General features: G+C 46.7%; 1 protein-coding gene across 1 annotated transcript in view; it reads right to left on the reverse strand.

Moving 5' to 3' along the window:
- Positions 1-20,144, reverse strand: part of LOC149356970 (uncharacterized) — a 47,643-nt gene extending 27,499 nt beyond the window's left edge. Inside the window, exons 1-5 of the mRNA XM_089576475.1 lie at positions 20,028-20,144; positions 16,838-16,874; positions 14,969-15,055; positions 14,206-14,299; positions 2,391-2,508 (exon numbers count right to left, since the gene is read on the reverse strand). Of these exons, the coding sequence (XP_089432601.1) occupies positions 2,391-2,508; positions 14,206-14,299; positions 14,969-15,055; positions 16,838-16,874; positions 20,028-20,144 (453 nt within the window). The remainder of the gene's footprint in view (positions 1-2,390; positions 2,509-14,205; positions 14,300-14,968; positions 15,056-16,837; positions 16,875-20,027) is intronic.
- Between the last annotated feature and the right edge of the window lie 187 nt (positions 20,145-20,331).

A 20,331-nucleotide genomic window follows, 5' to 3' on the forward strand; every position in this document is an offset into this window, starting at 1 on the left:
ACAGTTTTATAGTTAGCAACAGCCTCTTCAGAACAGTGCAGTAACAGGCGTTGATAGAATCGGCGGGACACGCGGGACCCACGGGCCTGCCCGTGAGATACTGCGATTAATAATGGGGGCGCAGGTTTGTAAGACACCACACCAAGGCGTTATGCTTGCCAGTTTTGATGCATACGCCCTTCAAGATTCAGCTAGAGTAACTTCCGAAAATATCAGCAGGTTATTCTCAATCCACTAAGCGCCCCACATTGTCGCTTTATTGATATCCTTTAAGCTGTGCATACATTGGCAAAAAGTACGATGTTATAAAGCGCAGGCATGCCGGATGAACAGCATATGACGTTCGCTGCAAGAGCTAAGGCAGAACTTGGAAGACTGACAATATTCAGAAAGCTTTAATTTCCTCATAACGGAAGGCACATGGCTCGCCGGCCGGAGGCTGCTTGTTTGCAGCGCGAATAAATGCATTGCAGCTGCTATAATATTCAACATTTCTTTAAAATGTGCCCACTTGCAATGCTTCGTCCGCTTTTCGTCTTCGTCGATGCTGCGTCAACCAACGAGCGTGAACAGCGTCGTCTGCTGGCGCGAGCTGCACGACGGGATTGCACCGCGCTCCAACGTCGGTCTCCACGGCGGCGCGGTGGCGCGCACGCGTGTCGTGCTCGTCCCACGCGAATGTACGGCACTGCACGAGTGGCATCCAGCCGAACGTGGCCACCGCACGAGTGCGTAGAAAACTCCACGAGTGCCGTCAGCCGAAGACACCTATAGCGGCATTAGTACTAGCCATCATCATCGTCATCATCATCCTGGCTACGCACACTGCAAAAACAAGAACTCTCCCATATCTCTTCAATTAACCCTGTCCTGTGCTAGCTGCGGCCATCCTACCCCCACAAACTTCTAATGTCATGCACCCAACTAAATTTCGGCCGCCTCCTGCTACGCTTTCCATCTCTCGGAATCCATTTCGTTAGTCTTAAGGACCATCGGTTACTTTGCCTTCGCACCACAAGACGTGCCCACACCCATTTTTTTCTCTTCATTTCAACTAGCATGTTCCTTGACCCACTCTGTCCTCTTCCTGTCTCTTAACGTTGCACCCATCATTTTCCTCTCCGTAGCTCGCCGAGTGGTCCTCTATTTAAGTTAAACCCTTTCCGTTACCCTCCACGTTTCGTCCCCACAGGTGCGTACCACAGGATATAGCTGGCATATGCATTTGTCTTGAGGGATGCTGGTAAACTACACTTCATGGTCTGAGAGAACCTGCCAAATGCGTTCCCCCCCATTCTTATTCTGCTAGTTATTTCGCTCTCATGAACCAAATCTGCGGTCAATATCTGCCCTATGTAGACGTATTCCCTTTCCACTTCCAGCCCCTCACTACCGAACGCAAACTGCTGTTAGTTTCCGAGACAGTTAAACATTAATTTGGGTTTTCGCATATTAATTTTCAGACCTACTGTTATGTTCTCCCTATCTAACTCATTGATCATGCTTTGCAGTTCATCTCCTGGTTGACCTAGCAAAGCAGTGTCGTCTGCGAATCGAAGATTACTAGATTATTCTCCATTTACTATTATCCCAAACTCTTCCTATTTCAGTAAGGCATGTTGACGGGCTAGTTGCTTTTGCATCTTGAAACTTGGGGAAAAAACCCACCTGGCGCCTGTCCGTTGTCTCCTCGTCTCTTTTTGTGTCCTTTTGAAATTATTTGCGCCTAGGTGGGTTTTTTTTTCTCCCCAAGTTTCAACTTCCTAATTCAGTTCTCTGATTACCTCCTGTAAACAGGCGGTAAAGAGCATTTGCTAGGTTGTCTCCTTGCCAGACACCCTTCCTTATGTTATTGCTAGCCAATAAGAAATAACTTCGTTTGTTGCTGGAAGCCCTTACGTATTATGCAAAGTGTCTTCCTGCATTACAAGCTTTGGCTGACCCACTTTACAGGCCAGTACTTACCTGTGGCGGAAGTAAGATGCCTTGTCTCTGCTGTCGCCCACTGGGTTTAACAGGTTATTGTGCGGCACATAGAATTGTGTCTAAGAAATCCTCAACGTAGTTTTGTGACTTCACGGTGCGCCTGTGAGGCCCTCTCTTCGTTCAGAAAAGCCCCGTAAAAGTCCCGTTCAGAAAAGCCCCGTACTGAAGTCAGAGAAAGGATTAATGAAAGAGGTAATACAAAGCCAAAATTAGTGAACCAATCGGCTAGTATGAAGGAACTTTTGCATTAGGTCTGCCTTCTTTGCGTGCACTGCTGTGTACTATTCCTACATCACAGTGCCAGATAAAAAAAAGCAAAAAGCCAAGACCAGAAAGCGCACTCCCTCTTTGGCAAGGTGAAGCTGAATAGATAAATCTTGTGCGATTGAAGGTAGATTACACACCTTCGGCTCAGACGTTGGCTGGGGTGGCGCTTCAGACCCGTCCTGCTTGAATAGCCTCCGAGCAGCGTGCTGCTGCAGTGTTGTCTTGGGCCGGGCTCCACCATGCGAGGCACTATCCCTGCAGTGGTGTGAAGACGTTCAGCGGCTGTGAGAACCAGGCCGCGAGAATAGCTGCCCTTCCTTCCCATAAATAGGCAGCATCCCCTACCCTACTGCCGTCCTCTCTTTCCTTGCTCCTCTCGCTCTTTTTTGAACCCTTGTGCCAGAAGAAAGGTCGCTTCTTCGTTAACGACCCCTTCGACAGCGCGCACGGCGGCCGTGCCAGTGCGGTGACATAACCGCCCGATCATTATCCTATGGAGATGGCAATTCTGGTATTCGTGGAAGCATGTGGCGAATATCGAGGCTAGATTCTCTGCCAAAAACATCCATTATCACACTGATATTGAAAACTGAAAATAGAAAGCACGCCTCTGGTGCAAATACGCTTTTAAATGAGTAGTTTCAGGCACTTTCAAATAATTGCAGCACAAGTTGGCTATCGGTTTCTTGTACTATAATCATTTTCACGTCCTTTTCAGTATGTTTTGCGTTATACCTTTGAAATGTCCAGAGCTGCCGCTTCGTGTAGCAAAGTGAGTAGCTTCCTACATGCCTAGAATAATTTGGAACATCTTGGAGGAGAAGTCTTGGAGGAGTAATTTGGAGAAGTCTCACTATTATTCCCTGCGTGTTTAGATGTATCCAGAGCCTTATATTAGGAACAACCAGGCATAAAAGTTTACCGAAAATACCACAAATGCTTCCGAGTTTTACATCATGGCCTTGTGCCGAGTACATTAGAGATTATGCGAGGCCTATGAATCGGAGCTTGTACACCCAGAACACAACAGTACTTCTTAAATGGGAAAAACATGACAGTCAGCAGGAAAAACAGATACTTCAGAAAACTTCGTGAGGTAAACAAATATTGAGGGGTGGTATATAAGTTGAATGATATTAGTAAAATTGGTGTATGAGTGACATCAGTAGGAAATGAGGATTCGTTAGTGTGCATTTGGCGCGCACTACAGAATGACTTCAGGATTATTACCTTTTTAGCGAAAGCTGTTGTAAAAATCACTACAATGCCAGTGCACAATTACGGGCCGAAATGCGAGCGAACACAAAAAGGACTGAGGCCTGCGAAAATATGAAAATTCGCAGATGTTCAGGACCCGGAGCAGTACAAAATGCGATAGCAAACGCTTAATCCACACCGATGACAATTCCATTTTTTGGTTCAAGTCTCCCGCTGTTTTGTGTGATTGGCTGCATGTTTTTAAAAGGTGGAAAGCAGCGCAAGCATACAAGACTGGGAAGATGAAAAATACAGACACGCGTTGTCCACGTTTCCTTCCTCTGTTCAACTGGGCCAACAACAAGCCTTATTATAGATTTGCGGCACGCCTCCAAAATGGTGTTCCTTCATGTCAGTAAAGAGGCGACGCATTCAAATTTTGGCCTGCAAGTGTAAGTGCTCGTCTGCTGCTTTTGTACTGACTTTCGCGCAGATGAAAGATGATGAAGACGAGGACTACGAAACCACAACGCGAGGGACCGGCAGTTTAACGTGCAGGATGGTGGGTTTCGGCGATAGTGTACTGATGTAATACAGCAGCCAGCGAAGTTGACCTTTTCGCGCTCCACAGGTTTCTGTTTCTTTCTCTTCAAACGCCGACTTCAAACGCCAAGCAAGAAAATAAATTGAACAAAAAACAGAAAATGGATACGAGTTCTGAGAAAGCGCGAAAGGAAGGTGGGAAGGAATTTTGAAGCCAATGGTTCCTGAGAAATGATAGGAGGTGCAGGGCATGAGGTAAAAGTAGAACGACAAATAAACCAAGTGGAAAAAGGAAAGGAGGAAGAAAAGAGGAAGTGAGGAAGGAAACGATCGGGCGGGGTGTAGGGTTAGGGTAATAGACACGATAAAGTGGTGCTATAAAGTACTGAGCAATGCTCTGACCACGTGCTAGAGCGCCTTGAACAATGTCACCAGTACAGGAATGTGCCTGAGGGCTACGAGGTTTCCTCTGAATATGTTGATCCGTGATGGTTGTAAGGGTTTAAATCTGTGGATTAGGAATGTCTCTCTCTATTTTCTATCCCTTGCATATTCGAAGCCTGAGTGAAGAATGAACAGTTTATGTACGTCGAAGCTATCACCCGTTGATTAAAATGCTCCGAAGCTGTCTTCTCTGCATTCTTTGCTGCGTCCGCTCGGTTGTAAATTATTCTGTGGCTCACTGATTGCCCGGTTTCTCCGATGTCTTGTTTCTGACAAGTGGAGCATCGAAGCATGCACACAACAAACGACGCGCAGATAAAGCGAGTATTAATATCGAAGCTGAAGTCGCTTGCCGTGCTTTTAATAGTAGTGTCGCTCTTTAAATGCATGCGTGTCTTGATTCTAGGTCGAGAGCATGAGCACACTGTCGACGGGGGTTTCTTATCGAACCTAGCATGTCCTAGTCTATCTTTCAGGTTTTTGTTCCACCTGAATGCTACCCTTGGTGCGTCAGGTAATACTTTCTCTAGACGAACGTTGTTAGTGGGGTATTTCCGCAGAATATTGTTTATGTTCGGAAGGGCGTTCGAATATTTCGTTATAAGTGCGGCGGCAGGCCACCGACTGTAAACTTCTGTCCGTTCTTTAAGTACATCGTATCGTTTTAGAGCGGTTGCTTGTTGAAAAGCATTATTAGGGGAGTTCCCGGGTGTTTTTATTGAGTAGAGGTGTCTCAAATAGTCGCCGCCATGGTTACACATTCTTCTTCGGCGCTTTGCCTGTACTATAAATATGATTTCCTTACAGTGTCTAGGATGATGGCTAGGGAGATCTGAGTATTCCCACAAGACCACTAATATCCGACAGAAGTACAGCGGTTATCCCAATTCGGACTTTCGGATGTCCGTCGGAAATCCAATTTTTTGCCCAAAGTCAACCCCCGGACGTCCGTCGGACCATCCGATGAAAAACCGCGGATTATGTGCAGCTTACAGGACGGACGTCCGAACGCGGACGTATGGACACTTCTCGGAACAATGCAGGGTAGCGTGCATATCCAGGCTGTTCAAGCGGTTACGTACGGTTTTTGCCGCAGGACGTCGGCAGGCGACTGTAAGAACAAAAATAACTAGCAAGAGGTGGAAAGAAAATTCATGTATTGCACGAGAACGCTGTTTCCGAAGCGATAAACAGTACAAACAATATACACTTACGGCAAATTACATAATCACAGCAAACACAGCAACGGTGGTCTGTCCACGTACAGAGTTGAGCACGTTTTTCTAGAAGTCTCGAGCGGTGGCATGCAGCGTTAATAATGTGAAATTTATGCAGCATAAGGGTGAATAAATTCTTCCTGCGCGCGGTTGAAATGCTATGAGTCTGGAGTCGAGCGTGTATATTATTTCTCAAATTCAGTACCTTTTCCGACAATTCACTTTATTTTCTCAACAGAGCACCGTCGGAGCGCTCCAGAGAACTGTGCTCACCCTTCGCGCATTCCAGATGAGTTACGATGTGGAGGCTAGGTGTACGGACGTCAGACGACACGACGCAGGCAAACTTTTTCTAACTTCGTTTTTTTTTTCAATTAAAAGTACCACTTGACGGCACCATGCTGCATTTTCACACATTTGCTTCCCTTAAGTAACCACTCTCGCAAGAAATGTTCCACTGCCCTGCTTATGAGTACAGCGAGGCATAATGGCAAATTGCCTCTTTCTCTTGCTGTCGAACGTTCTTTGCCGAAATTAAATGTCACCTCTAGATGCGCGAGGTACTCATTCGTCGACCTCAAGAGCCACATCATCGGCGAACAGCGCTTGGCGACGAAAAATAATCCTGCTAATCGAGCGCACGAGCACACATCCACAAAGAACGCCAGCCATATTTGTTATTTACTTCAACGCAGCTCGGTATCACCTTTGGCTAGTTTTGGCTAATTGGTGACGCCACCGTTGCCGTCTTATTCTTTTACGCGGGCCTTTCTTTTGCTCTTAGGAATAAAAATAAAAATAAAGATTAACAGGGTGCTTTTAAAGCGTTTACAATTATAGTTTAATGTTGGTAACCACTGGGAAATTTATTTTAAGTTAAAAGCAATACAGGATACAAGGTTCAAGTCAAGTGTAGCGAATATCCGATAAAAGCAAACAAACATGATGGCCAGGACAGCAGCTTGGGTATGTTGGTTATTCATTTGTGACGGAACAGCGCAAAACACCGGGACAAGAGACAGCGCTTGTCTCTTGTCCCGGTGTTTTGCGCTGTTCCGTCACAAAAAAAAAAAGAAAAACATGATGGACCAGAATTAAAGCGCTTTAGAGTACCGGGGCACTGCACCAAAATCAATCGTTCGCGTTGTTCGAGGCTCGTTTTTTGTTTATTGCGTGAATTCACCCATTGGTATACATTAAGGCTCGATGCTGAGACGCATATGTCCACATGCGCACATCTGGCGGGTGGTTTGTGTGGCACCTGTGTCTGCGTAGATGTCAGTCGCGCGCAACACGAAGTCCGGAGTAAGCTGTCAAAAAGCTAACCATGCTTCCATAGCTGGAGTGGGGCAGAAAGGGCATGTCAGTGGAGGGGTGTATCATGTTTAGGATGCAGCACAGCGCCCACTTGAATTCTGAGTGCAGCCTCCACCCAGTGAGTTAGACCACCGGGAAGGTTACGTCCACGTGGCGGATTTATTGAACGCGTGTAGCGGCGCAGAGATTCTCTTTTAGAAGGTCTGTGTCTCCATATAAAAGGTGGCTTGCTTACACGAAAACAAGTCTTCTGCTTGACAAGCAGCGCCACCGGGGACGTTGATTGGTTGGTTGGCCTCAAATTGGCACATACCCACTACGGGGGAGTGGCCAAGACAGAGGGGGTGAGCTGCTGGAAACAGGGGTGTTTATAGAGGGGTAAGAGGAGTACTTGTAGGATATTGGCTGACATATTGGAGGACGCAACGACAGGGTACCTGCCGAATGCAAACAGAGCGCGGCGTTTGTGTTCAAGCGACTGTGCTAAAGAATACAATGCAGACACCATTCCATGTACTGCTCCTGCAGCTTACAGTTAGATAAGTTTTCCGGCTGCAAATTAGAGGTGCAAAGCACAAGTAATAGACTAGATGCCGCCGAGATAATTCGAGCTTCTAATAATAGGAGTCCGCATTCGGAAGTTGTCTAATCCTTCCCGCCTCCGCCAGCAACCAGACACAAAATATACTGGTTTACTGCCGACTGGAAAAGGGATTTTTCTATTCTGCCCGTATTTCAAAATTAGTGCGAAGAAAGACGCCCCTCGTAAGCCCACTGAAAATCTGGATTCGGATGTCAGTTTTCGGATCTGATTCGTCCTTCCTTCTGATGTCTGAATTCGGCGTCGGACATACGGACCTTAATCGGACGTCCGTACGACAATCTTGGCCATCTGGGTTGCTGTTGGTCTGTAGGCTTCTTTTAGTGTGTGGTTTCAAACAGGCTATCTTCTAACCGGACGGCAGTGTCGGGAAACGACTTGCGTTTAAGGGTACAGGAAGGTAAAGTTAATGCTAAAGCGGAATCAATTAAGTTCTGACACGAAGGTTTTTACAGACTCAGACCCTTGTTACCATACCATATAAACGTCGTCTATATAACACATTTACATGGCGGTTTTTCGAAAAATGAATTTAGAAGTTTAGACTCCAGTAACCTCATAAAAATCTGCATAAGTCGTTGCGAACGGAGTGTCCATACTTGTTCCATATACTTGGAGGCAATAAAAAGATTCGAACTCAAAATAGTGGAGGGTGCGTACCAACTGAAGTAGCACGGTAAATACTACAGATTTATGCGGCTATGGATTTTGAATTAGAGCGATCGAGAGCACGTCGATCCCTTTAATTATGGGAATATTTGTGTACAAAGTGACGGCGTCAAGTGTAATCAGTATGCTATCCGGTTGGACAATGGTTACATCATTAAGCGACTCCATTATTCGAAGAAATTGCGAAATACCTGCATGACTGCTCAGGGTTCCACTGAGTAATATGCTTTCTCCTAATCAATGAAGGATATATATAGTGTTTAGTTATATTATTTACATTTCCCTATCAGCTGAATGATATTGTGAACATGGTCAACGAAGTAGAGAGATGGACGAAAACTCGTCTGGTCGGGGTAAATCATAATATCGCGAAAATTTAAAAGCGAAGGATTGTCGAGTATCCTTTATGAAAGCCTGCCTGATCATTCGGTCGATTGAAAGCGGTTACCTCAGTAAATAGTTTGAAGGCAATGGACAGTAAGCCAATCAGTAAATAATGTTCCAGGTACTTGACGTTTCCTTTCTTATAGATTACGATGATGTTAGCGCTCTTCGGAGAATACGGTATGATCGAGGTCATAAGATATTGCCCATAGAGGGTGGCTACATTTTCTAGCACAATCATTCCGTCATCTTTCAACACATTTGCTTATACCTGATCCTCAACAGCTGCATTTCCACTTTGCAGTCCTCCTGAAGCAAAGGAGGTCAATCAAAGCATACAGGCACGATAGGACGCGGATGCTCGGTTCGCTGGAACAAACATCAGCTGGCTGGCTAGTGAGGAAACGCAGAAATCAGTTATTTTCCTCAAACCTGCACCTCGCAATCTTTTTCCATGACCTTATTTAAATAAGAGAAGCCTAAATTAAGCCATTTCCAAATTTAATGAAGATAGGAGAATATTCTAAACAGACCTTTTTCTTTGCTTGTTTCTTTCGACTTTTCCCTACGAGAGGCTCTCAAAAATGAGGGAAAAAGGATCTATAGTGGCCATGTGGCAGCGCCGTGAGTGTGGGCGAGCACCTGGTGTGCGCTTGGATGTTAGTTCCAGGATAAGTATTTGGGTGGAGGAGAAAAATATTCAAGAGTACCTGGGATCTCTATCTACCAATCATGCTCATTGATACTAAGAACTCCGTTTCGAAATAGTGTTCCAATGATACCACAATGAGGCAACCGGCACGATAGGATTTATTTGTAGTTCAGCGTCCGTAAATCTACCGCGGATGCCCAGAGGTTTCCTAGTCTGATAGATTGCTGCGGCACCCTTGAAATATTTTATATTTTATGGGAATGCATGACGGTACTCCTTGCTATATGTCATTTCTTCTATTTTTTTATCAAACATGACATAAGTTGCCTAATAGCAAAACGAAAATCAAGAAAAATATTGTCGCACAAAATACAGACGAACGGCCATGAGAACAAGAAGACCATTAACAAAATTGGTGACCGAAATAAACATGATTTTATTTGATAGGTTTGAGTGCAATAATGTGTGACGGGCAATTAAAATCAGATTAGCACTGGAATTACAAAAATGAATTAGTTTCTTGTGATAAATGAAATGAGTCATGTTTTTTCTTCAAAAATACTAGTTACTTTCTACGTGGCGCTCTCGTTTTAATTTTAAAGTTTAAAGAAAGCTGCTAATGATAAGTACAGCTACCTTTTTGTCGATGATCAGGATAGGGTAAAAAGATTGGCTTTTCTGAGATGCCGGTGCACGTCAATGCCGAAGCTTAATGGTACCTGGTCCAGAGTAGCACAGGGCGCAGCACGAGGCGCCAGCCCGAAGTGAATAAGTGCTCCTAAGCAGCGTATCCAGTACAACATTTCCAGTAAGAATAGCCAACTCATCCAAAATGTCACGTTCCCAAGGCGTCTCATTAAAGGATAGAAGTAAACCCTGCAGCTCGAGGCTCCTCGCGTTGTTTTGCGCAGCAATGCGTCCAAACAAGGCATGAGTGTTTCATCTGCCGGTCACCTAGGCACGCCACAGAAAGCTACCCGTCTGACGTCGACGTGCTTAAGAAGAAACGCTGGCTGGCGAAAACTGGCAGATGTTTCAAGTGCACATTTAAACGTCAATAACCGAAAGACTCCCACCTTAATGAATGGTATTTGCTGAGTGAAACCACGTGCAACCATACCTACACCCTCAACCAAAGGTGCACCGCAACAAGTGATATGCAAATATTCTCTCTGAGCAAGTGCCGAAGGAAGTCTTCGAGACCTTGTGCGAGTAGCGGCAGATTGCGGAAGCCTTGTTAGCCAGCCGTATTATGTGCTTCCGACATCGGGCAACTGCTTACGCTTTTGACGCAGAAATGGTATTCCTCAAGAGACCAGTATCTACAGTGGTCAACAAATAGATATATCACTTTCTTGAACTTAACTTTTCGTTTGCGGACTAAAATGTGCACATGAGGTTGGTGAGACGACAAAACTGAACTTTTTAAACAGCCACAACCAGTGTTCATCATCATATTAAAGACAATTTGCTCCCTCATCCAGTTTATCGAAGGGCTGCTTTCTACGCTGCGTGAAGGTGGCAGCTATTATGTTTTTAATACTAAATTAAGCAACAATTTAAATAATGCCTTTTAACAATAACTCAATGCGCCAGTTTTACGCACGCAACCCTTTTTCATCGATCACTGCTTGACACCGCAGAATCACGGCGTCCAGGAAATCTGTCAGTGAGCGTGTAGTTCATGTTCGCCGACTTTTAAAGCAGTTTCTCGACATTCTGCTAGGCGCCCCTGGCTTTTTTTATCCTTCGGACGATGTGCAGTTGGTTTCCACAGACATTGAACTTAAATAATCAAGTAGACCAGCTTGGGCACGGCATAAATTTCATCGTTCATTTCTTCATCCAATTTTTAAGCGTAGAGGAGTACTTCTTGTCCTAATTCTGTTGAAACACATATCCAAATCACAGATTCTCGCCAACTTATGGATACAAACATTTTCAAGAATGCCTGATCAACCTTTTTGCTCATGGTACCTTGAATTCAGTGAAGGAGAGAAACTCCAGGAGTACAGAATCAGCCCCTTGCCATTAGGTTCTCTTGTGTGTGGTTTAAAGTGCGAATTTTAAAAAAACGATATCAGGCAACATATACGATGATTCCTATCATTTCTGCGCAACAGTCACTTCGTTCGTCTAAAGAAATCACTCTTTTTACTAATATATCAAAGCCAGGTGCTCCTTTACCTACATCCCCCTGAAATCTATTATTTTCAAATATGTGCGGGGTTCGAGCTGATCTCCTATTGTTTAGTTCAGCACATTGAAACAGGACGTCTCGCAGTTCATGGAGTTGCTGTACAGCCGGATAACGTAAGCCTCACGCGAAACATGTCTTTTGCGACAGCTTCGTTGGTCGTTCTGGAGTGTCTCCTGCGAAGATCGAAAAATCAAACCTCCTCTAAACCTATACTGCAAGAAATTTTGAGAAGGATGGAGTGCCCTACTCTTAGGTTCCTCGAGAGCTGATGGCGCTCCATAGCAAAGTTGTGGCCGCGGATCATTGCCATTTCAACAGTCTAGATGACGTAATGCTAGCCTCACACTAAGCCTGCTGCGAGTAAAAACATCCAATAATACATGAAACCGCAGAATATGTCAGCTCAAAATGACAGCAAGTTAATAATACCTTACTAAAGACGAAAAATGGATGCAACAGAAAGCACCGATGAAAAGGACAAAAATAGAAAACAGACTGAAGGCGAAGTCCCCCCTCTTCCTCAACAACTACTGGCGGAAGAAGAGGGCAACATTGCATCATAATATGTTCAGAAATAGCGTATAGGCATTTTATATTCGCTATGTTTTCAGTTTACATGAAAAAATTGAAAATGCTGTACCTTATTGTCCACTACTGTACTTCGCGAGCAATGACACAACCACCGCTGGCACAGCTATGACTGCATGCTCTCGATGTCCGGCCTCAGTGACAGGAATAAAATATTTCGGCGAAGACAAACCACTCCTTCAACTTGAGATAACTCGCTCGTGTCGTCTCTTGTTTCTATCACTTGTCCTGTGTATCGCGCTGCTTTAAGATGATTCCGTTCCAACTTGCCCAGTTTTCTGTTCTCGTTGAGATAACTACGCTGCGGTCTGAGTACAAGCGGCTTTTCCGCATCTGGGAAACACAGCACGTTCTTCCAAAGCAAACAAGAGCGCTTGCTGCTCAAACAAGGCCGCGTCTGGAAAGACACCACAGCTCCTACATGGAACAGATTGAAAACGAGAACAGTGTACACTTTAGAATACAAGCAGCACAGTTGGAGTTCTCACGCGACCGCAGCGAGATGAGAGTGCCTGCGCGAAACTCGCTTGACGGCCGCAGAGGATATGCAAGTCAAGTGCAGCTCCAAGGCTGTCGAGTATCTGGGCTAGTCACGGAAAGTAAGGCGCTCCAGAAGGAGCGAGATGGAGCGAGATGGAGATGTAGATGAAGCGAGAAGCAGCGGTAAAGAACTTGAAGAAGCTCAAAGACGAGTTTAAGAGAGAAAAGGCCAGTTTCAAGACTACAAACACGGCATTGAAAAGACAGCGTGCAAAACCTGTTTTGGAAATGTAGTGCTATTATCCAGGACAGTAAGAGCAAGGATGAGAACTAGCACGAGGATTACAGCTGCTTTGGCCACTTCAACGCCACTCAGCTCAGAGCCCGGAGCGTGTTGAACACTTTCGCCTGCCGCTGCAGGCAATGAAGGAAGAAGCTGGCTCGAGGCGAACGCAGATGGAAAGCAATGCCTTGTTAGCAGCCCTGCATTTAAGGACTTCGGCGCAAGTTGCCTGCCTTGCTTTCCAGCTTTGACTACGCAAAGCCATCTCGGGACTACCATCTAAAAGTTTCAGGTGTTTGAGGTCACTTCAAACCTCTAGCTCACTTTCGATTTCGGCTATTTGCACTTCTTTCCAACATGCGATTTCTAGACACTATTACCTATCAGCGTTTCTAGGGTGGATATTCATGTAACATTCCTGAATTCATAAAATTCTTGGCAAACACTTTCGCTTCAAGTCACGTACTTTGTGCAAGCTCTTCTCTGCACTGTTATAGACAGCAACCACTGACCGCAAGGAACAACCATTTAGCAGTTGTTTCACGAAGTGGCGAGGAGCGTAGATTTTACATTGGACCGAAACTGATATCGATGCTGTCGATGACAAGCATGTATGACAAGCATGTCGACTCAGGTAGGAATAGTGAGGTGTAAGATGGGTAACATCTAATATGAGTAAGAAAATGGGTTTCAAATTAAGGAACAAAATTTCTTGTCTCAGGGAAGCCGCGTGCAAATGTGCAGCTGTGAGAACTGTCGAGCCAGAGTGGTTTGGCTGCCACCGGAGAGCAACAGTGCTCGTAGAAACGTTGCCTGTGTCTCACAAGGAACATAAACAAGAAAATTTTCAGGGCGCACCACACTGAGCTGTAAACTTTTCCCCGCCGCTAAAAGAAGAGTTCTGTTTACGTCACTGCACCTCCACCCCAATTCTAGCTGATCGGAAAAACTAGTTCAAGTTATCCCAACGCTGCGAATACCTAGGCCGGCTTGCACGAAGCAAAGAAGACAGTCTTATTTCCAGTCTAATCTTATTCGCGGTCTAAAAGCTCTCTCGGTTTTGAAAAAAAAAGGAAAGGCGCATAGCTGGTTCATTTTGTCAGTGGACACCTCAAATCCACCACGAACTGCGACTGAAAGTTCAGTAACTCCACGTTTTAGTCGGCGTTCATGCGCACTTGAGGCACTCACCGACAAAGTGAACCAGCTATGCGCATTTTCGTAGATCTTGTGTAAGATTAGACTGGGAATAAGACGTTCTTACTTGCCTTGTACAAGCCACCCCTGTTGAACTTCAACAAATTGAGCGCTGTGGGCATCGCGGATCCAGCTAGGAAACAGGGTATTGCTGCCAAAGCAAAAGAAAACAGCTTATACCCATGGTGGTACTGCGAAGCCTCTGGATGACTCCATTGAGTGGCAGACTGCATGTTGGAGGTGCCAGGAAACTGCAGTCCTGGCTCACTGGCCTCTGCATGCGAAGAGAAGACGTACGATAGCAACCAATACCACTTCACGAGGAACATCTCAAAAGAGAACGAAGGGTAAGAAGAGACCTTGTTAGGCTACGAGGTAATTTTGAATGTGAAACTTCAAAAACATCCCTCACACGCACATAAATGAAGGGCACATGACACACATTACAGCATAATAAATGTAGGAAAGGTAACCATAGATGAACTCTTCCGCTGCGCACGTCTGGCACGCATTCAGTTTAGACAATGATGATATTGTCAAAATACGCCTCTGAGAACATGTTGCCGAGAAATTGTTATAGATGCTTCAGTTTCTTTGTGATTTTATGAGACATCATTAACGGTATGAAGGGCTGGGTGCAATATGCATACAAAAGAAACTGACCGCAAACGAAACCTGCCTTTCAAACGCTTCATTCTCTTTGTGCGCTCTAAACACCGAGTGCCTGTTAGAAGTAGTGAGTGTCTGTTAGGGCCCAAGTGCCTATACAGCACTGCTTCTCTTCTGAAAAGAGGCAAAATAAGTAGTGATCTAGCCCACGTTACGCGTCGACTACCCCACTGCAGTAACTCAGGCGTGCTGACCCCTGTTAATAGGTCATAGCGCTAACACTCTCTCCTCCAAGCGGTAGCCACATCGCCAGCAATCGAGGAAAAGTACGTACCGCTCTCCCAGTTCTCCGTGGTCACTATGTCCTTGCTGCCGTCATATGCCACGATCCGCTTCATCACTGGCACATCTGCATCGGAGGCTGCGCAGTGTAGACATCCAATGTGTGAGGCGGACACACTCCACCCATAGGCACTAGAACAAGCTGCACATGCTGCAACTAGAACGAAAATAGTCGGCCTAGTCGGTGACGCCGCAGTGCGATTTTCGCACAGTGCTTTCACATGCAACGCGTGCCCAGCGAATTGGGTCGAAGGGACACGCAAGGTTGCTCGATGTTCGCATAGGCAACCCACGATTAAACGCGACAGAAACGCTGCACAGAATTTGTTGCTGATGTTATGACCAGCGTGTTTTTAGATGCAAGGCAACAGTTGGTATGTTTTGATTAGAATAAACAGTTTTGCTTACGCCGCGGGAACAGCTCCCACGTGACCCCACGCCGAGACGGCGCGTGATGTGACGTCACGTGGGAGCTGTTGTCGCGGACGGTCTCGACGCGCGCGCCTGGAGATCGGCCGTGGCCGCGGCAACAGCTCCCACGTGATAGCACGTCGTGCGCAGTCTCGGCGCTGCCCACTGGTCAGTCGCAGAGCGAACACACCGACGCTGCGACTGAATTCCAACCGGACGGAACGTGGTCGCAGGCCGTCTGCGCCTAGACCGACGGCTCTCCCCAGTCGCAGACAGGCAGAATTCGCAGCGTCGCAGGCGAGAATCGCATGCATGTGAAACGGCCCTAAGAGGGCAGACCAGCAGTCGTTTTCTTGATTTTGGCGCCTACTGAGGAACAGTGTTTTCGTCGTTGTGGAAAGGTACTTTGCACCAGGACAGCAACTAGATGAAAGCAGCAAAGCTAAGGCCACGTATGGGCGCGATGCCTGAAATAAGATCTTCTATACAGATACCCTCAAAACTTGTATATCAGATACCGATACAAGATACCCAACCAAAATTGAGTTCCAATACTGTATCGTCGATACACCGATGCAGCACTGAAATAGCTATTTTAAATCTGGCTATATTGTCTGCTAAATTCAGGAATTGTTATTGCATCTGACATGGAGCATTGTATGGAGCACTTGAAAGGGTGCAAAAGAATCTGGCCGCAAAGATTTCTCCAGATTTTTTTTAGCTCCACTGTCACAGCATGTGGCTGCGTTACAATTTGAGCATTGCAATGAAGCCATGGTGCATTGAAACAATCACTGCCATCACTGCAAAACTTTTGTTAAGGCGAACGTTCTTCATGCGGATCGGTCACTGAGCCCTTAATTACACACTAACAACCTAAAAATATTTCTAATGCTCTTCGTTTCTTACCGCATATTTAACGGTTCCTCTCCTTTTGCTATGTGCTAAAAGATGAAAGCTCCATGCGTTTGGCGAAGCTGGACAGTTACTTCCCCATAACTGTGTTCAGCAGACGTTTGAGGGTTAACATTCTTTGTTTAAGGCTAGAACGAAAAGTACAAAGGCAAAGGATAAAAGTAAAAATTGTTAATAGAAAAGCCTATCTTGCTAATCTCCCTAGTTTATACGTTTTTTTACTTCACGGTACTAAGATCTTTCGCTACAACCGCTGGTCCTAAAAGAGCCCCGCCATGCAGCCGTGCTTTAAGCGAAGAAAATGAAAAAGCCTAGGTACACAGCACCACGCGAGCACGTTTCCATGCATCATTTTATGAAGGTGGCTTTTACTGCCATAACGTTAAGGGTCCCGTTCAGTTCATGTGCGTTTAGAGTAAATTCCTGACTGGTGGAGAACGGGGGGGCGTCACAAGCGCATTAAATTGCTCTGGTAAATAACCCCGGTAACAATCACACAGTACAACAGTGATGGCGTCACTACAGAATTTCTCACTGGTCATGCCGTCATTCACCACCATTATGTAGTGCAACTGAAAAAAGAAACATAAACGGGCTAAAAAGAAAAACTGTCGAGCCGGGACTCGAACCGTAGCCCCTTGGTTCTTGACCACCGAAGAACCGTTTTTTCCTTATTGCGTTGAAAGAAGTGGGGATAAAATACAGTACAACTCAGGTGATTCGTTACAAAAGTGCAGCACTCTTAGCTAGTAATGAACGTTCGGATTTTTAAGTGAGGCTAGATACCGAAACAACAATCGACTTTCATTATCGCAGTCTCTGTCCTTTATTACGTCGTGGATTTTTCATCGTTCGGTAGACTTGGTTAAAGAGAAGTCTTGTGAGCAAGAAACACTAAAATGTAAGCATAATACAATAAAAAATGAAGCAAAATAAAGAGACGTGTCCGTGTCTGGGAAGTGATAAGCAAAGAGGTCCCCAGGCTGTCAAAGGGACCCGTTTGCACTATGACGTCATACTCTGAAGGCGGATTTTAATTGCCCCCAAAATTGTTATCAGCCGACAAAAATGAAGCATAGCCACGTCGATTCGAGGATGCTCGAGGCATAGTTAAGAAACTGAAGTTTCACTACAGTATCATGAAAACTACACCATGTTGTAGTGTTCCAGTCCTGTTAATGAAATGAATGCTTCAGCTGATGCAACTGACGCCGCCGGCGAGGATGACCCCAATCAACCAAGTGCGGATGAGTGTGTGATCGTTGTCGTGCTTGCGGTGTAATCAACAAATGTTCTGTAAGTTACACAGCATAACTGCAAAAGTATTTCGTTTCTGTTAGCAACTACCACAACTTGAAATACACTGTGGAAGAATATGGTAGAGAGAGGGTGCAGTAGATGGTCCTTGGCGATCACAAAATGAACAAGGGAGGGGAAAACCTCAGTTTGCTAGAGCCAACGTTTCGACAAGGGGACTTGTCTTCGTCTGGGCAAAGCGTTCATCATCGGCAGGGATTATATAGGGCCTTCGCTCCGAGGAGGAAGGCCCCGGGGGTGGTGAAGGAAAGTGGTGTGGGAGGGGATGCGTGTCAGGAAGGGGAGGGAGGTGAATCATCATTCGCTAGGCTGCAATAGTGCAACAACCTATATCCGGGGGGTATGCAATGAACAAAAGGCTTTGAAGGGGCTGCGACGGGGGGGGGGGGGGGGGGGGGGGGGAGGCGCTGGGTGAACCTGCAAAACTCAGATAAAAGGATTAGTCAGCGTCAGTATATTGTCGCTCCTTGCACCCTTCCCAAGTCATATCTTCCACCCCATTTCCGGCCTTGTCACCCTCTTCCTTTGTTCACCTTTTTTTTTTCTTTTTCTCCTAATCCCCTGCTACCAGTTCTCGGAAACCATGACACTCCTGTTACCCCCTCCGCCCCCACTTTTTGGCTTTCTCTGAACACGAGCCATTCCCCCCCCCCCCCTGCCTTGTCCTTCCTTGGAAATGCCCCCCTTCCTTTCTCCTTCCAGTGCCAGCCCCCCCCCCCTTTTTTCCCCTTGTTATCATTTCCCTGTACCACGCTGACTAATCCTTTTATCTGAGTTTTGCAGGTTCACCCAGCGCCTCCCCCCCCCCGTCGCAGCCCCTTCAAAGCCTTTTGTTCATTGCATACCCCCCGGATATAGGTTGTTGCACTATTGCAGCCTAGCGAATGATGATTCACCTCCCTCCCCTTCCTGACACGCATCCCCTCCCACACCACTTTCCTTCCCCACCCCCGGGGCCTTCCTCCTCGGAGCGAAGGCCCTATATAATCCCTGCCGATGATGAACGCTTTGCCCAGACGAAGACAAGTCCCCTTGTCGAAACGTTGGCTCTAGCAACCTGAGGTTTTCCCCTCCCTTGTTCATTTTGTGATCACTGTGGAAGAATGTCATTTCTACCTTATCAGTGAGCCTGTCTCTTTGATCCTTCTGTCACGGAGTGCGCACAAGCTTAACATTTTTGTACGAGCCGAGAAGGAAGACACCTTCGGGGCTCTTGAAGACGACATCCCTGAGAGAGTGCATGTAAGCGTTTCTGAGCCTCTGGTCGTATAGTACCTGTCAGCGCCGCACAGCTGTTAGTATACCTGCCCGTAACATTTAGTGAAGGTGCTCGGTGGCGCCTTCAACCACCGCGCGCGCACCCACAAGCTTAACCTACGCAATGGCCGTCACCTTGGTACGATGGCGACGACTACCGAACGGCTCCATCCATGCCAACAGCACCGACTGTCGTCCTGGCTGACCCCCGTGATCCGGGCACCTTCTGCGGCACTGACGACGTGTATATCGAGGACCTCTCGCTTCATGACCGTTTCAGCAAGCACAAGAGGTGGGACAGTACGCTCATGCTTGCGAACATTATAATTTACCTTGCCGGAAAAGCAAGCGTATGGTTCGAAACCAAGGACGATCTTTAAGTGCGGAATGTATGCAAACAGAAGCTCTGAGACTTATCTGGGAAGCCTCTCGGAGAGCAGCTCACCGCTAATGAGGAACTTGTTGCTGGTGTCCAATCTTCCATCGAATCCTGCATTTCCGATATTTAGGAAGTCCTGCTTTTGCGCAGAAAGCTGATAAGGAAAATTCGAAGGCAGATAAGGTGGGACACATACAAAAGGCGTTTCTGACGACGCCTTCATGCTTCTCCTGTATAAAGACTGCTCCACAGATGATTCCATTCTACAGCTGTGCCGATGCCTTCAGCAGGCAAACATCGAAAAATTTAGCACCATTTTGACCATCAACCAAACCAGCTGCCAGCTCCTCACGCGAGGATCTACCGACCTTGCGGCACCTTCGAACCCTGACAACTTGACTCGGATCGTGCGCCGTGAAATAGAGGCCCTCGCCGCCTTTGCCGGACAACACGCTGGCTACTGTATCCCTCATTCAGGCCGTTACTCGCCAGGAGGTTGCAAACATGACCATGTCCTCTAGCCGCACACTGGAGAACCTGTATCAAGGCCAGTCCCTTCTGTGGCCGCTACCGCTACGCCTGCAAACGCCTTCACGAAAGGCTCCCTATAACGCGCAATGCTGGTGAATGGCATGCCCCTGACGATCGGCCAAACTGTTTCGCGTGCTTACGGGTTGGTCACATCCCTTGTCATTGCGGCAGCTATTGCTGCACGCCTCCACGCCCTTCTCTTACGGTGATGGTCGTGCCGACTACGGACGCCGTTTCTTGCCTGGCTGTGAGCCACCCAGCTCCGAGACCGCTTCACCTGCTCATAGGCCGAGCTTCTCACTTTTCCAGCAAACCCACCGTTCTCGTTGCCCTCTTCCTCGCCGCAGCTCCTCCCCATCTGCCGCCGGCCGCTTCTCGGGAAACTAGGCGATGCAGCTCCAGGAGGCGACGCAGCATTAATGCCCAGGAGTGCAAATCTTCTGCTGGCGACTGCTTTTCCTTGCCATCTCCTATACGTCCTAGTGGATGATGCTCTTGTCCATGCCCTCATTGATACTGGCGCCGAAAGATCCGTACGCAGCTAA

The sequence above is a fragment of the Amblyomma mixtum genome, chromosome 3 (genome assembly GCF_055824585.1).
Source record: "Amblyomma mixtum isolate Tamu chromosome 3, ASM5582458v1, whole genome shotgun sequence".
Taxonomy (NCBI): Eukaryota; Metazoa; Arthropoda; class Arachnida; order Ixodida; family Ixodidae; genus Amblyomma; species Amblyomma mixtum.